Below are 16,917 nucleotides of genomic sequence, written 5' to 3'. Positions count from 1 at the left end.
TTAGCTCAGAGCCAATCTTTCTCACACACACACACACACACACACACACACACACACACACACAGACAAAAATTAAAATGTTCTGCAACTTTAATGTTAAATGACCAAAAACCGAAGTGGCAGAAAATGTTTTCATGGTAAAGTTTTTCTTCTGTTATTCACAGTATATTAGATATTTCAAGTAAGTTATTTTTAAATCGAGAACTCAGGAGCCTATTTTAATGATACTGTAACTAAAACCTCAGCATGAAGGTAGTTCACACCAAAGGCCAAGAAAAGTTACAACAAAGCAAAACTATATTTCACATAGAGCTCACAACACTTTCCTTTAATAAATGTATAATATCAATTTTATTCATGATACTGTATGGCTAATACTATCAAAAAAAAAAAAAGAAAAGAAAAAAGAAAGCAGGGGCCAGCCCTGTGGCCTAGTGGTTAAGTTTGGGGCCCTCTGCTTCAGCGGCCCGGGTTCAGTTCCCAGACACAGACCTAAAACACTCGTTGGCAGCCACCTATATACAAAATAGAGGAAGATGGGCACAGATGTTAGCTTAGAGCAAATCTTCCTCAAGCAAAAAGAGGAAGATTAGCAACAGATGATAGCTTAGGGCCAATCTTCCTCACCAAAAAAACCCCCCCCCAAAAAAAAAAAAACACAAACAATAAAAATAAATCCAGGAAGGCACTGTTGTACTTGGAGAATGAGATGGGTATTTTCAGGCAGACACATCTGAGTCTGAAATACCAAGTCCAACCTTTAATAGCTGTATGGCCTTGGGCAATTTATTTAACCTCTGTCAGCCTCAACTTCAAACAGGAATGATACTGTTCTATCTCTTTACAGGTTATAGCAAGGAGTAAATGCAACAATATATGTAAACCATCAAAGCTGCCTGCCTGGTGCATGGTGGTTAACCATTCAGGAAGTCATCCCTATTAGTTTTTAAACAACACTAATCCATTTGGATTAAATTAGGAGACTGATATTCCTATCAATCATCTAAGTACAGAGAAGTTGTAAACAAAGCAATCTTTCCCAAATTCACAAACAAGATATAAATTATCTTTAGACAACAAAAATAATATACCTTCAAGGGAAAAAAAGAAGAAAAGAAGTTGTTTGCTCTTTAATGCTAAATATCTGCTTCTCTTTTCTGCTCTATCTCTACTAACAAAAGTATTCAGAAATATTCTTTCCTAAACATACCAGAGTCATACCAATTCATTCAAATTTCTTTTTAAAAAGCTGTTTTTGCGATCAAAGTTTATTAAACTGAGAATGGTCGCAAATATAATGAAACTACACTTCAGAATGCAAAATTTAAAAACATATTTATGAGGAAACAGAAGCTATCTAATAAAACATTAACCATGTTGACCATCAGTAGATACCAGTCAAGCACTGGAGCCCAGCACACCCAAACAGCTCAGAAAAAATAACACAGCAAAAATGCATAACTGTAAAGGCTTCCTTTAAATAAACTGGTAATTTAGCTTCATGATTTCCTTAAATTCAACACATTCTAGATGAAAACTCCTCTATGCAAAGATTCCAGTAGAAATAACTGTGTCAAGGAGAATTAAGACAGGATCAAATAAGCAACCTAATCACCAATCTCCCCATTCCTATTCCCATGGCAGACATTATTAATCAATATAGTCTAATCCTGTGGAGCCTGAATATTGGAATCTTTCTCAAAGCAATCATAGCTGGCAAAGTTTAAACCTACCTGCCTCCCTGAGATTAAGAAAAAAGCATTTTATCATCAACGTGGTGTTAGCAATACTAGTCACTCTCAGTTCATTCTGTGAGGACGGTAGTCACTATAATCTTAAATGATGGACATCAGCTTTTTCCATTCTACACAAGCATCTCATTGCAAAACCTTTCACTGACTCTCCATATCCCACTCTGTTAATGGTGTAAGGAATAAGACAAGAAAGGAAAAACAGAACAAAAACACAACAGAAACCCCAGCCGCTTCTCTCAGAAGACGCAAAATCTGTTTCCAAATTCCAAATCTAAGGTCCTAAAACGTCTAAGTGTGAATTTATGGGAATATAAATTCAACCAGTCTCATGATATGGCAAAAATTTCACATATAGGGTTGCCTTGTGATAAAGGATTTGAGCATCAATAGGATAACTATTAGAATAATGAAATTTAAATATCCCAACTTATGTAATCTCCTTGGATATATCATAGCAAAAGTTTACATAGGATACTGTACCTTATATAACATCTTTCCTCCCTCTACAACACTCTTTCTCTCGTGCCTACTAGCCTGAAATAAGCAATAGCTTTGATTACCTTTTGTCTGTGTACATTAGTTCACGGTCTGTTCCCTTACCCCTGCTGCTGCCCTGCCGGGTGCTCTGAGCTCATGGTCTGCTGCCATTACAGGAAGCTACTGAACAGAGCATAGCCTTGCTGGCTGAGATGATTTGCTTCTGCAGTCTGGATTACAACGTTCAAATAAGGAGGAATACCATGAGGCAAATCCATTCAGTTCCTGAGTTTATAAATAGGGAGCAACCAAGCCAGCCCTGATGGCCTAGTGGTTAAAGGTCGGCGTGCTCAGGGCTGGCCCTGTGGCTTAGCGGTTAAGTGCGTGCGCTCCGCTACTAGCGGCCCGGGTTCGGATCCCAGGCGTGCACTGACGCACTGCTTGTCCGGCCGTGCTGAGGCCGCGTCCCACATATAGCCACTAGAAGGATGTGCAACTATGACATACAACTATCTACCAGGGCTTTGGGGGAAAAAAAGAAAAGGAGGAGGATTGGCAATAGATGTTAGCTCAGAGCCGGTCTTCCTCAGCAAAAAGAGGAGGATTAGCACGGATGTTAGCTCAGGGCTGATCTCCCTCACAAAAAAGTTTGGCGCGCTCTGCTTTGGCAGCCCAGGTGTGGTTCCCGGACGCAGAACCACACCACTTGTCTGACAGTAGCCATGCTGAGGTGGCGGCTCACATAGAACTAGAAGGACTTATAACAAGAATATACAACTACGTACTAGGGCTTTGAGGAGGGGGAAAAAAAGAGGAAGACTGGCAACAGATGTTAGCTCAGGGCAAATCTTTCCCAGCAACAAAAAAAGAGCTCTAAAAAAAATGTGGATAATTAGAGCTACCTTAAAATATGTATTCAGATATATTCCACGTCTGAGTTGGAGAGTGAGAGTTTAGGCAGTGAGGAGTACCTGTATTTAACAAACTGAGGAATGCTATTCTGCAAAATGCCCATAACTGATCCCTGGGAGGAAAGGGGAAATACGGCAGCAAAACCACCCTCCTCTTGCTCTAGCTATGAGACATTTGGATGTCCTGTCATGCTTCTAGCACCATCACCACCCAGTATCTTTGGGGAAGCAGGAAGCACTGTGGCCCGACTGCATTAGAGAAACACTGCAGCCACTCAGCTATCCACATTTACATGTATGTTCTTTTCTTTCACATCATTTAGATATTTTCATATTAATAAGGATTTAACAGAGTTAAAAATATCTCAAGGCAAAAGAAATTGAGAAAAACTATAAAACAAAACAACTCCAGGCTAAGTGATAAAATTCACACACAACTGTAAGAGGCATCTGAAAGTCACCACTCTTCAATGCTACATAAAAATAAGTTACTTACAGAATTATTCTGCATCCTCATTTCATAGGCTGCTTGTCTCGGATTACTGGCTACTTGAGAACCTGGTGAATTTCTTGAACCCGAGGCATGAGGGGTTAATATTCCACCAGGAGTGAAAGCTGGTTGATCTCTCTAACATAAATGGAAATGAATGTAGAAATTAAAATTAAATCACAACACAGTTAGATGACAGGAAGAAATGAAGGCAATGGAAAAGAGTCCCTGCCGTAAGCTCTTTAAAGACGAAATGGATTTCCGTTAACATTACAGGGTTGTCTACAGTTTGATTTGATGGTAACTTACCCTGTAAACAATAGTCTGTAATATTTAATAACTATGGTATAAAAGTACATATAGGAGTGACGTCAGCATCATGGCGGAGTGAGCTTTCCCGTGAATTCTTCCCCCACAAAATACAACAAAAGTAACAGCCACAGACAAACAACGGAATCCCAGACAGTCAAAAGCTGGAGCGGAGGGATCCACACTGCCGCACATCTGAGAGCGGAACGTGCTGGGCCCCCGGAGGAAGTGGGGAGAGGTAAGGAGAACTCCGCTCCCTCCCCATCAGATCAGCGATCTGGTCCGCGCGGCTCCCAGAGAGGGGGGAGGGGCGGCCCTCGGCGGGAAACTGCAGCTCTTCGGGCGCTCTCAGCCAGTGGGAAACTCCCGCACAGAGGGCTCAGAGGAGCCACAGGGCTACCATCAACATCTGAGCAACCCAGAGAGCGGATAAAGAGGGGCAAACGAGAAGCCTCCCACGTCAGGGACCCAGAGGGCAAAAGAGAGAGCTCCCCCCTCCCCACAACCCGGAGTCTGCAGCTCGACCAGATCTAGCGGTCCGAGGCAGACCTGAATAAATTGGACTGGACCCGTGGATCGCAGTGGGGAAAAGAAACAAAACAAAACTGCGGATCGCAGCAGAAAAACTGGGGCAGAGCGCAGGGGGCTTAGACTACACAGCCCTTCACCACCACACAGTGGCGGCAGGTGGAAAGTGCAACCAGAGACTTCCAGGATGAGGAAAACCAAAACCAACACAGGAACCACAATGCAAAAATATATGAAATCACCAGACCAGAAACAAAATGACAAGCAACCAGAAATCAACCCCGAAGACACAGAAATCCATAAACTAAATGACAGAGATTTCAAAATAGCTATCATAAAAACACTCAACGAAATACGAGACAACACAGACAAACAATTCAATGAGATTAGGAGTTTCTTCACAAAAGAGATTGAAATCATAAAGAAAAACCTATCAGGGCTGATGGAGATGAAGAACACAATGGAGGAGATAAAGGAGAATCTGGAATCTTTAAAGAACAGAGCTGACAATATGGAGGAAAGAATTAGTACTTTAGAGGATAGGAATACAGATATACTCCAGATGGAAGAAGAGAGAGAACTAAGACTAAAAAGAAATGAAGAAAGACTCCGAGAAATATCGGACTCTATTAGAAAATGTAACATAAGAATTATAGGTATTCCTGAGGGAGAGGAGAGGGAAAGAGGAACAGAGAGCCTATTCAAGGAAATAATAGCTGAAAATTTCCCAAATCTGGGGAAGGAGCAGGAAATACCAGTAAGCGAAGCCAACAGGACGCCTATATATATTAACAGACAAAGGCCTTCACCACGACACCTAGTGGTAAGGCTAGCCAGGGTCAACGACAAAGAAACAATATTAAGGGCAGCTAGACAAAAACAAAAAATAACGTACAAAGGAACTCCCATCAGGCTCTCAGCGGATTTCTCAACAGAAACTTTTCAGGCTAGAAGAGACTGGAATGATATATTCAAAATACTAAAAGACAAAAACTTTCAGCCAAGAATACTCTATCCAGCAAAAATATCCTTCAAATATGATGGAGAAATAGTAACTCTCCCAGATAAACAAAAGCTAAGGGAGTTCATGGCCACGAGACCGCCACTACAAGAAATACTCAAGAAGGCCCTCAGGCCTGAAAACAAGAAGAGAAAGGGAACACAAAGCTTGGAGTAAGGAGAAAAGTAGGCAGACAAAATCAGAGAAATAGTAGATCTTTACCGGAATAGGTTAGCAACCACTTAAATACTAAACTCAAAGATCAAAGGAAGAAATTCACCAAAAATAAATTTAACCTCATCACTGTAAACACACAGCCACAACACAAGATAGAATAAGGTATAACAAGAGCAACTTAGAAGGGGAAGAGGAAAGTGACTGAATTGACTTAGTATAAGGAAATAGGAGGCTATCAGATAATGGACTATCTCATACAGAAGATTTTTTGCCCAAACCTCAAGGTAACCACTAAACAAATAATCAAATTAAAACCACATATGATAAACAAAGAGAAAACTAGAAGAATCATAAGACAGAACAACCAAACTGAATTGGCAGTCCAAAACAAATGGGACAAGAAACAAAGGAAATGCAAAAGAACCAGAAAATAAGTGACAAAACAGCAACATTCAACCCTCATATTTCAATAATTACCCTAAATGTAAATGGATTGAACTCTCCAATCAAAAGATACAGAGTGGCAGGATGGATTAAAAAGCAAGACCCAACAATATGCTGCCTTCAGGAAACACATCTTAGCACTAAAGACAAGCACAGGCTCAGAGTGAAAGGATGGAAGACAATACTCCAAGCCAATGGCAAACAAAAGAAAGCAGGTGTTGCCATACTCATATCAGACAAAGTAGACTTCAAGATAAAACAGGTTAAGAAAGACAAAGAAGGGAAATATATAATGATAAAAGGGACACTCCATCAAGAAGACATATCACTTATAAATATATATGCACCCAACATAGGAGCACCAATGTACATAAAACAACTATTAACAAACCTAAAAGGAGAAATCAACAACAACACAATAATAGTAGGGGATCTTAACACCCCACTTACAGCAATGGATAGATCATCCAGACAAAAAGTTAATAAAGAAATATTAGACTTAAATGAAAAACTGGACGAGATGGACCTAGTAGACATATACAGAGCACTCCACCCAAAAACAGCTGACTACACATTCTTCTCAAGCGCGCATGGAACATTCTCTAGGATAGACCATATGTTGGGAAACAAAGCAAGCCTCAATAAATTTAAGAGGATTGAAATCATAACAAGCATCTTTTCAGACCATAAGGCTATGAAACTGGAAATGAACCAGGAAAAAAAAACTGGGAAAGTGACAAAAATGTGGAGATTAAACAACATGCTACTGAACAACCAATGGATCATTGATGAAATTAAAGGAGAAATCAAAAACTATCTGGAAACAAACGAAAATGATAACATGCCATATCAAACCATATGGGACGCAGCAAAAGCGGTCCTGAGAGGGAAACTCATAGCGATACAAGCCCACCTTAACAAACAAGAAAAAGCCCTAATAGGCAACCTTAAATTACACCTAACAGAACTAGAAAAAGAAGAACAAACAAAGCCCAAAGCCAGCAGAAGGAGAGAAATAATAAAAATCAGAGCAGAAATAAATGATATTGAGACCAAAAAAACAGTAGAAAGGATTAATGAAACAAAGAGTTGGTTCTTCGAGAAGATAAACAAAATAGACAAACCCTTAGCCAGGCTAACTAAGAAAAAAAGAGAAAAGGCTCAAGTAAATAAAATTAGAAATGAAAGAGGAGAAATTACAACGGATACCATGGAAATACAGAGGATTATAAGAGAATACTATGAGAAATTATATGCCAACAAATTGGACAATCTAGAAGAAATGGATAAATTCTTAGACTTATACAACCTCCCAAAATTGAACCAAGAAGAAATGGAGAATCTGAATAGACCAATCACAAGTAAAGAGATTGAAATAGTAATCAAAAACCTCCCAAAAAATAAAAGTCCAGGACCAGATGGCTTCTCCAGTGAATTTTACCAAACATTCAAAGAAGATTTAATACCCATCCTCCTCAAACTATTCCAAAAAATAGAGGAAGATGGAACACTTCCTGAATCATTCTACGAGGCCAACATCACCCTGATACCAAAACCAGACAAAGACAATACAAAGAAAGAAAATTACAGGCCAATATCGCTGATGAACATTGATGCAAAAATCCTCAACAAAATATTGGCAAACCGAATACAACAATATATTAAAAAGATCATACACCATGATCAAGTGGGATTTATACCAGAGACGCAGGGATGGTTCAACATCCGCAAATCAATCAACGTGATACATCACATCAACAAAACAAAGAATAAAAACCACATGATCGTCTCAATAGACGCAGAGAAGGCATTTGACAAGATACAACATCCATTTATGATAAAAACTCTCAACAAAATGGGAATAGAAGGAAAGTACCTCAACATAATAAAGGCCATATATGACAAACCCACAGCTAACATCATACTCAACGGGGAAAGACTGAAAGCCATTCCTCTGAGAACAGGAACGAGGCAGGGCTGCCCACTCTCACCACTCCTGTTCAACATAGTACTGGAGGTTTTGGCCAGAGCAATTAGGCAAGAAAAAGGAATAAAAGGAATCCAAATAGGTAACGAAGAAGTGAAACTCTCACTATTTGCAGATGACATGATTGTATATATAGAAAACCCTAAAGAATCTGTTGGAAAACTGTTAGAAACAATCAACAACTACAGCAAAGTTGCAGGGTACAAAATCAATCTACAAAAATCAGTTGCATTTCTATATGCTAATAATGAACTAACAGAAAGAGAGCTCAAAAAGATAATACCATTTACAATTGCATCAAAAAGAATAAAATACCTAGGAATAAATCTTACCAAGGAGGTGAAGGACCTATACAATGAGAACTACAAGACATTATTGAGGGAAATCCACGATGACATAAAGAAATGGAAAGATATCCCATGCACGTGGATTGGAAGAATAAACATAGTTAAAATGTCTATATTACCTAAAGCAATCTACAGATTCAATGCAATCCCAATCAGAATCCCAATGACATTCTTCACAGAAATAGAAAAAAGAATACTAAAATTTATATGGGGCAACAAAAGACCCCGAATAGCTAAAGAAATCCTAAAGAAAAAGAACAAAGCAGGAGGCATCACAATTCCTGACTTCAAAACATACTACAAAGCAATAGTAATCAAAACAGCATGGTACTGGTACAAAAACAGACACACAGATCAATGGAACAGAATTGAAAGCCCAGAAATAAAACCACACATATACGGACAGCTAATTTTCGACAAAGGTGCTAAGGACATGCAATGGAGAAAGGAAAGTCTCTTCAATAAATGGTGTTGGGAAAACTGGACATCCACATGCAAAAGAATGAAAGTGGACCATGTGCTATCGCCATACACAAAAATTAACTCAAAATGGATCAAAGACCTGAAGGTGAGACCTGAAACTATAAAACTCATAGAAGAAAATATAGGCAACACACTATTTGACATTGGGTTTAAAGGAATCTTTTCGGATGACATGCCTACCCAGACTAGGGAAACTAAAGAAAAAATAAACAAGTGGGACTTTATCAGACTAAAGAGCTTTTATAAGACAAATGAAATCAGAATCAAGATGAACAACCAACCAACCAGCTGGGAGAGAATATTTGCAAAACATACATCTGACAAGGGGTTGATCTCCATAATATATAAAGAACTCACACAATTGAACAACAAAAAAACAAACAACCCGATCAAAAAATGGGCAGAGGAAATGAACAGACACTTCTCCAAGGAAGATATACAGATGGCCAATAGGCACATGAAAAGATGCTCAACATCACTAATCATCAGGGAAATGCAAATCAAAACAACACTAAGATACCACCTCACGCCGGTTAGAATGGCTATAATCACCAAGACAAAAAACAACAAATGTTGGAGAGGATGTGGAGAAACAGGAACCCTCATACACAGCTGGTGGGAATGCAAATTGGTGCAGCCTCTATGGAAAACGGTATGGAGATTCCTCAAAGAATTAAAAATAGAGATGCCCTATGATCCAGCCATCCCACTACTGGGAATCTATCCAACGCACCTGAAATCAACAATCCAAAGAGGCTTATGCACCCCTATGTTCATTGCAGCATTATTCACCATAGCCAAGAAGTGGAAGCAACCTAAGTGTCCCTCGACTGACGATTGGATTAAGAAAATGTGGTATATATATACAATGGAATACTACTCAGCCATAAAAAAAGACAAAATCGTCCCATTTGCAACAACATGGATGGGCCTGGAGCGTATTATGTTAAGTGAAATAAGCCAGAAAGAGAAAGACAAACACTGTATGATCTCACTCATATGTGGAATATAAACCAACACATGGACAGAGAAAACTGGACTGTGGTTACCCGGGAAGTGGGGGTGGGGGGTGGGGGGTGGGCACAAGGGGTGAAGGGAGTCATATATGGGGTGAAGGACAAACAAAAATGTACAACCCAAAATCTCACAATGTTAGAAACCATTAAAATATCAATAAAAATGTTAAAAAAAAAAAAAAAAAAAAAAAAAAGTACATATAATACACTTTTCTGATACATAGAAGCTATTCAAATCTCATTAGGTTATTCCCTTATGTTCACTTACAATTTCAAAACGCATTCAAGACACAATTTTAGGCAAATAAAGATAACTATTAAGGTAAAAAAATAAGCCAAGAGTTTGATTTATACTTAGGAAATACAACTTCTATTCATCCTTCACCTTGATGGAATTTAACTCTTTGTTTCCAATTAGTTAGAGCTATGATTATAGCTACAGTAGGTGACAGTCATGGCTGACTGATAAAAGATTTTTTAACAGACACTGACTGAAAGAAAATAATAATACATAAGGTAGAAATCAAACATGCCCTTCCCTATCTAAGTGGTTTTGAACCCACCTGCAACAATAAATAACTCTACTTTTCTCCCTTATAGGTTCCTGAAATTGCTCGATTCTAATAAAACATAATAATAAAAGGTAGTCCCCAAACTCTTGTTTAAAATCCAGTAAGGAAGACAAGAAAAACAAAAACTTAGGAAGTTAAGTGACTATAAAGTGTTATGCAATTAACTAAGCAAACAAATATCACAAGCGAGAAGCACTCGAGTTAAAAGGAAGGACTGCTCAACCTGGATTACAAGCGGAAGCAATAGGGAGGCCTCGTGGAAAATGTAAGATGGGAGGGAGCCGTGAAGTCAGAAACCCATTGAGAGGGACCAAACAAAGGCAATGCTCTGAGTCAGGAGGGACCTGGGATATTTAGAAGACAACTGGGGAAAGCAGGGTGAGAACTTGACCAGATCATAGTATGCTCTGCACGCCAGACTAAGATAGAACTGGATTCTGCGGGAACTAAGGAGTCACTGGTAATTTCTGAGCAGAGAAACAACAAAGTTTCGAGTGTTGTGTTCTAGGAAGAGTAACCTGACAAGGATATAGACAGAGTGTAGTAACTTTCAAGAAGATACAAAGACCTAACTATTTTTATTACAAAAACAATACCCAATTACCGGAAAAAATTCAAATAGCTAAGTGCTACCCGGCCCCTCTGGCCCATCAAGTGTATCCCCTCAGACTCTAGAGCTTAGAAAGGACTTCTTTAAAACTGACACCAGCATTCTTTCTCCAGGTAAGAGGCAGCTGGGTAGACATTATGTCCCTAACAAACTACTGGATAAGGAATAAAAAGCTATCTTCCTCCCAAATTGTAAATGTATGTTATTGCCAATCTGATGAAATTAATTAAAACTCACCTTCATTCTCTTTCTCTTTTCTTTCTGTCGTCTTCTAAAACTGTCCTAAAAGTATAAAATCCACATATTCTGTCAAATAATTACACAAAAATGTAAGAGTTAAACATTACCAGGAATGATTTGGGAGACAAAGTTTTAAAGGAAGACCCCAGAAACGTAACTAATTAAACTAGGCAATGGACTATATGTTCAAAGTGTTGCTTATCAGAACTTTAGATAGACAGAGATCATTCTAAATTGAGTTTAGATACAATTTAATTATGCCTCTTAATTTTTTTCAGATATTTTTTGATATCATTTCAGGAAAGAATGCAAGAGTCATAACAAAGACCCTCTGTTTTACCCTGAAGCAAGTAGCCCACCAATACAGAGAAGATACAAATAAGTAACTCCCCACTTACTTTGGGCCACTCAAAGGCTTCCTTTACCCCAGAAAGCATTCCTCCCACGCCCAAGTTTCTGTGAGCATCAAGGCACTGAGACGACAGCTACGGTGGCCAGGGCTGCTGCTGTGGACTGAAACAGGGGCCAGCAGGTCCTGTACTGACTGTCATTCTACCAGCAGCTGCACTTCCATCACTTCCAAGTCAGTACTGCCACCTGCAATATAACACCCTATTGAGATCTGAACTTTGTGCTTTCTGCCAGGAAAGGGGCTGAATGCTGGACACATGGTGACTGACGACCTTAAAACCTCCTAAGACAGCAAAACCACCAATTTCTTTAATCAAGCTTTTGCCCCATCTTTAAACTTATCTAGGTCACCAATGACCCACAGACTGTGAGATCCATTACTCAGTTTTCAGTCCGTATCTGACCGTGACTCTTCCTTCTTGATCCGTGCTCTTCACTTGGCTTCCAGGACACTACACTCACCTGGTTCTCCTCTTTCACTCTTGCTGAATGCCTTCACTCCTCAACTTCCCAACACCTTAATATTGGCGTTCCTCTTCACCCAGTACTTGGACTCTCACTCTCATGGGAGTGATCATCCAGTCTCACGGCTTTAAACACCATCTACGTGCTGATGACTCCCCAGTCAGGACCTCTCCCCACTCAACATCTCCACTTGGGTGTACAAACTTCACATGCCCCAAATGGCATCCCCACCCCTAGCTTTGTACCTCCCAGTCTTCTTTATCACAGTAGCTCAGACCATTTTTCAATTGCTCAGACAAAATGCTTTGGAGTCATTCTTAATAGCTTTCCTTCTCTCACCCCTAGCATTTAATTCACCAGCCAAATCCACTAGTTTTACCTTCAAAACATGTTCAGAATCCAATTACCTCTTATCAATCTCCACTGCCACCATGTTGGCTCCCTTGGATTATCGCAAAAGAGTCTAATTGGGCTCACTGTTTCTATCTTTGCCTCCATACAGTTAGTCTCAACAGGGCAGCTAGAGTGATCCTTTTATAATATGTGTCAGATCTTGTCACTTTTATACTCAAAGCCCTCCACTGATGCAGAGTGAAAGCTAAAGTTCTTATAATGACCTATAGGGTCCTACCAGATCTGGCCCTCCACCATCTTTCTGACCTCCTCTCCTACCCCTACTACTTTCCCTCTGCTTCCTCTGTGCCTGCCACACTGGCTCCTTGCTGTTCCCTGAACATCCTGGGTAAGCTCCTGCCCTAGAGCCTTTGCACTGGCTATTCCTTCTGTCTGAAATGCTCTTCCGGCAAACACCTGCATGATTACTCCCTCATATCCGTCAAAGTCATCTGTCAGTGAGGCCTTCTCTAGTCATCTTTTCTAGAACTGCAATGTCCTCATGTCCACCTTCCCAGATATTTCCTCATCTGCTTTTTTCTTCACAGCACTTATCACTCTCTAACACATTACACACTTTACTTAGTTTTTGTGTTTACTGTCCATCTCCCGCGGAAGAATATCAGCTCTATGAGGTCAGGAATTTTTGTCTGCTTTTTTCTTTTGTTTTTTGTTGTATCAGTAACACTCAGAATACTATTTGGCACACGGGAAACACTTAATAAATATATGCTGAATAAATGAAGAAGATTTGCAAGACAAAAGGCAAACATCAAAGCTCATAACATAAAAAGCATCATATTTCTGACCTAACTGCTCAACTTTAATAATAAATATTGATGTATTCTTCTTTTATCATGTATTCTGCTGGTCAGTTAAATACCTATTTCTAAGGGTGGTAGTTACACATAAGCAAAATAGGCACACCTGGTTGGACTTTACTGATCTTTAATTTTTGTGTGCTATGAACTTCTTTGGAAGTCTGTCAAAAGCCGGAGACACACTTCCTGGGAAAATACACACACCTAGATACTATTATATTGAATTTCTGAGGGTTCATAAATTTCCCCGACGTCCAACTATGCTGACAAACATCATATGATGTCAGGGATACCAAAAACGATCCAAAGCTTTAATGCCCTCTCTGCCAGGCCAGCTTGAAACTTTATTACTCAAATCTGAAGCACTCTGGTATCTATCAAATCCCATACATCCCAGTCTAATGGCAAATATCACCAATACTTAATAGTACAGAGTAACCTAAAACCACATAAAAGGACTGTTCTAACGTGAGGCTTTTACACCAAGTACTACACCGTCTGTGTAGCTTTTTCTTAAGCATAAATGGCAGCAGGTCAGGTGGAGCCACCATAATTGTTGAAGGCTTAGTTAAAAATGGCTGTCCTGATAGACATTTGATATCCTAGACAAAGTCACTTATGCTATTTAAATTTTACATGTGAAAAATTCTTGCCATCTCAGAACATTACCAAGTACCAAAGGCTTTAAAAAGAACACTTACAGTCTACTCACACTGGTATATAAAATGGTACCCAAGGTTCTAAAAAAGAGATCACTAGCTATAGCATACAAAGCTGAAGAAAATATAAAATCTTGTCAGATGCAATGACATGTTTTAATCTGTTAGGAGATAATGAAGCAATGTAGCAATATTATTATGTTGCTATTTGCTCAAAATAGCCATATGACTTTTTATAAAATCAGTTTCTAAAAGGATTTCCTTCACTCTCTTTCTAAAAAGCTACTATCTGCTCATTTTACCCACTGCTTGCCTCCCTTGCCACTCTTTCACAATCACCTTGCAACCTACTCTGCCTCCAGGCTACTGCCCCTCCACCCCACTAACTCTTCAGGACCTCTGAACCCCTGGCCATGGACTAGGGGCCTATCTCACTCTGACGCCTCCGGCAGCACCAGTGGCTTCTCATCTCTTCAGGGATTTCCTCCCACCTCTCTAGAACTGACTCCCCTTTCTCCTTAACATCCATGCTTCTTAAGGTTTCTGTTGGAGGCACTTGAACTCCATAAAAAGCTCCAGGGATTTCAACTTCACACTCATGACGTGAAGTATTCTGCTAATGTTCTGAAATCTCCTTCCAAAAGACTTCTGCCCTGAGCTTTACACATATCCATCTAACTGCTTCACGGACTTTCCTCCTCTCAGGTGTCCTGTGACCCCTCCAACTCAGTATCTCCAAAATGAACCTCAATTTCTACCTTGTCCTCACCCCAACCTTCTCTACCCCCACTGCTTGCTGTCTCATGAACGGCCCAACCACACTCCCAACTGCCTAAGCCAGACTGGACTTCTCACCTAAGCACTCACTCCATCATATGTCATCAATTTCCAAGTGCTTTATTATTTTATTTCTTTCTTTTATGTTTAATTGCTTATTCAGAGCTGCAACCCTCTGCCTAGACTGATGCTATCTAACCCAGAGGCCCCTACACTCCACTACCAGAGTACAGAGTTCCTAGGTCTTCACCTGACTTCCACAGCATCAACATTTCCTCTAAAACATGGCATCCACTAGCTCATTCCAAGCATCCTTCCAGTCTTGGAACCCTCATTTCACATCCCGTTGATCAGACACGTGTTTGGATTTTTATCTTAATCAGGATTATGAAGAGAGAAAAAAATTACAGTGCAATTCACACAGTGTGCAATACACAGTTCCACACAGCAAGCATCACAGCCTTTATAAAATAATCAAAGCACTGGCCACTCATGATTACATTGGCGTTTGATACACTATAACAACGCACTCAAAGAGGTTAAAAGTACAATCACAGGATCATCACAGCATATTAGAGACAGGAGCAATTTAGCTACTGCAATAGAAACATTTTACCTCATCATCCTTTCTCTTTTTAAAAATGCTATCCTCAACTTCACCAACTGCTAACATGATCATCTGTACTCTTTGCAGACTGACACAACCACTTTCTGTAAGGTAACCCTGTAAGTGATGAAATACATGTAAAATGATCTTCTTATAAAAGCAAATACTTCTGTTTTGAAATTATTCAAGAATGAACTCACCCCAGTTTTGTGAACCACATTTTTGTATATGTTAACCAAACGGTCAATTGCACCTTCCCTGCCACCAGGAAACAAACATTATGTATTAGGACCAGTACGCACTGTAAGCAAGAAGGCTACAACAGTAGTTTAAAAACCCACACAAACACACATACCGAATCTCTAACGACGGCAGGTGAGGAAGGAAGTCATTTCCCACAAAGAAGCACATGAAGACCCAGTCATCAGTGCTCCTCTCGACATCAAATGTGAACGGTAGGCTGGCCATGGTGAGCTCTCTTTCCAAATACTACAACCAAAAAGGAATGCTGCCATTAAAGCTATGAAATGGCACTCTGCTTTAGAGGGCTGATTCAAGTGATTATTGCCACATACCTCACGAAGAACATTAAGACGAAGGAAGATAAACTCTCCTTCTGCACAAGGAAGACTATCTGCAAGTTCATCGTGCTGCAACAAAAGGAGTAAAGATTAAACAAGTCTACTCTAAACCCTGTAATTTTTTTCCAGCCAAACGAACATTATAGCTTTTTTTAAAGCAAGATCCATTTTAATATTACAAGTACTAAATAAAAAAAGAACACACCAAACCATTTTAAAAATAAAAATTACCCATAATCCCAATCATACCTAGACCAGGGATCGGCAAATGTTTTTTGCAAAGGGCCAGATAGTAAATATAGATATTTTAGCCTGTGCGGGACACACAGGGTCTCAGTTGCATATTCTTTCATGTTTTATTTTGTTTTTACAACCTTTTAAAAATATAAAAACCAGGGCCGGCCCCCTGCATAGTGCTTAAGTTTGGCATGCTCTGCTTTAGCGGCCAGGGTTCGCAGGTTCGGATCCTAGGCGTAGACCTACACCACTAGTCAGCCGTGCTGTGGCGGCAACCCACATATAACATAGAGGAAGACTGGCACAGATGTTAGCTCACGGCTAATCTTCCTTTAAAAATAAAAAATAAAAAATAAAGTAAAAACCATTCTTAGCTCATAGGCCAAATCTAGAGGGCTGGAGTTTGCCAATCTCTGATGGATAGCCAACCAGTATTTTGATGTGTATGCCTCTAGACCCTTCTCTGTGAGCGTACAGTATATTTCTTACCTGCTTTTTTCACTCACTATGTCTTTTAAAGAGGTACTATATTCTTAAAACAGATAGAAACCTCTTTAGAGACTGGATATAATCAAGTGAACCCAAAATATGCAGAAACTAGGAGTAACTTAAAAGTATCAA

At 39.6% G+C, this 16,917-nt stretch overlaps 1 protein-coding gene across 1 annotated transcript in view; it reads right to left on the bottom strand.

Moving 5' to 3' along the window:
• LOC131402700 (5'-3' exoribonuclease 2-like) overlaps nucleotides 1-16,917 on the bottom strand; it is a gene marked incomplete at its 5' end in the record, with an annotated part of 35,374 nt that overhangs the window by 12,243 nt on the left and 6,214 nt on the right. The window contains 6 exon segments of the mRNA XM_058537295.1: nucleotides 3,639-3,770; nucleotides 11,343-11,387; nucleotides 15,488-15,595; nucleotides 15,679-15,736; nucleotides 15,834-15,967; nucleotides 16,054-16,128. Coding sequence (XP_058393278.1) covers nucleotides 3,639-3,770; nucleotides 11,343-11,387; nucleotides 15,488-15,595; nucleotides 15,679-15,736; nucleotides 15,834-15,967; nucleotides 16,054-16,128 — 552 coding nt within the window.

Source organism: Diceros bicornis, unplaced genomic scaffold, assembly GCF_020826845.1.
Source record: "Diceros bicornis minor isolate mBicDic1 unplaced genomic scaffold, mDicBic1.mat.cur scaffold_230_ctg1, whole genome shotgun sequence".
Taxonomy (NCBI): domain Eukaryota; kingdom Metazoa; phylum Chordata; class Mammalia; order Perissodactyla; family Rhinocerotidae; genus Diceros; species Diceros bicornis.
The sequence above is the reverse complement of the archived record's forward strand: the minus strand, read 5'-3'. Positions and strand labels throughout refer to the sequence as shown.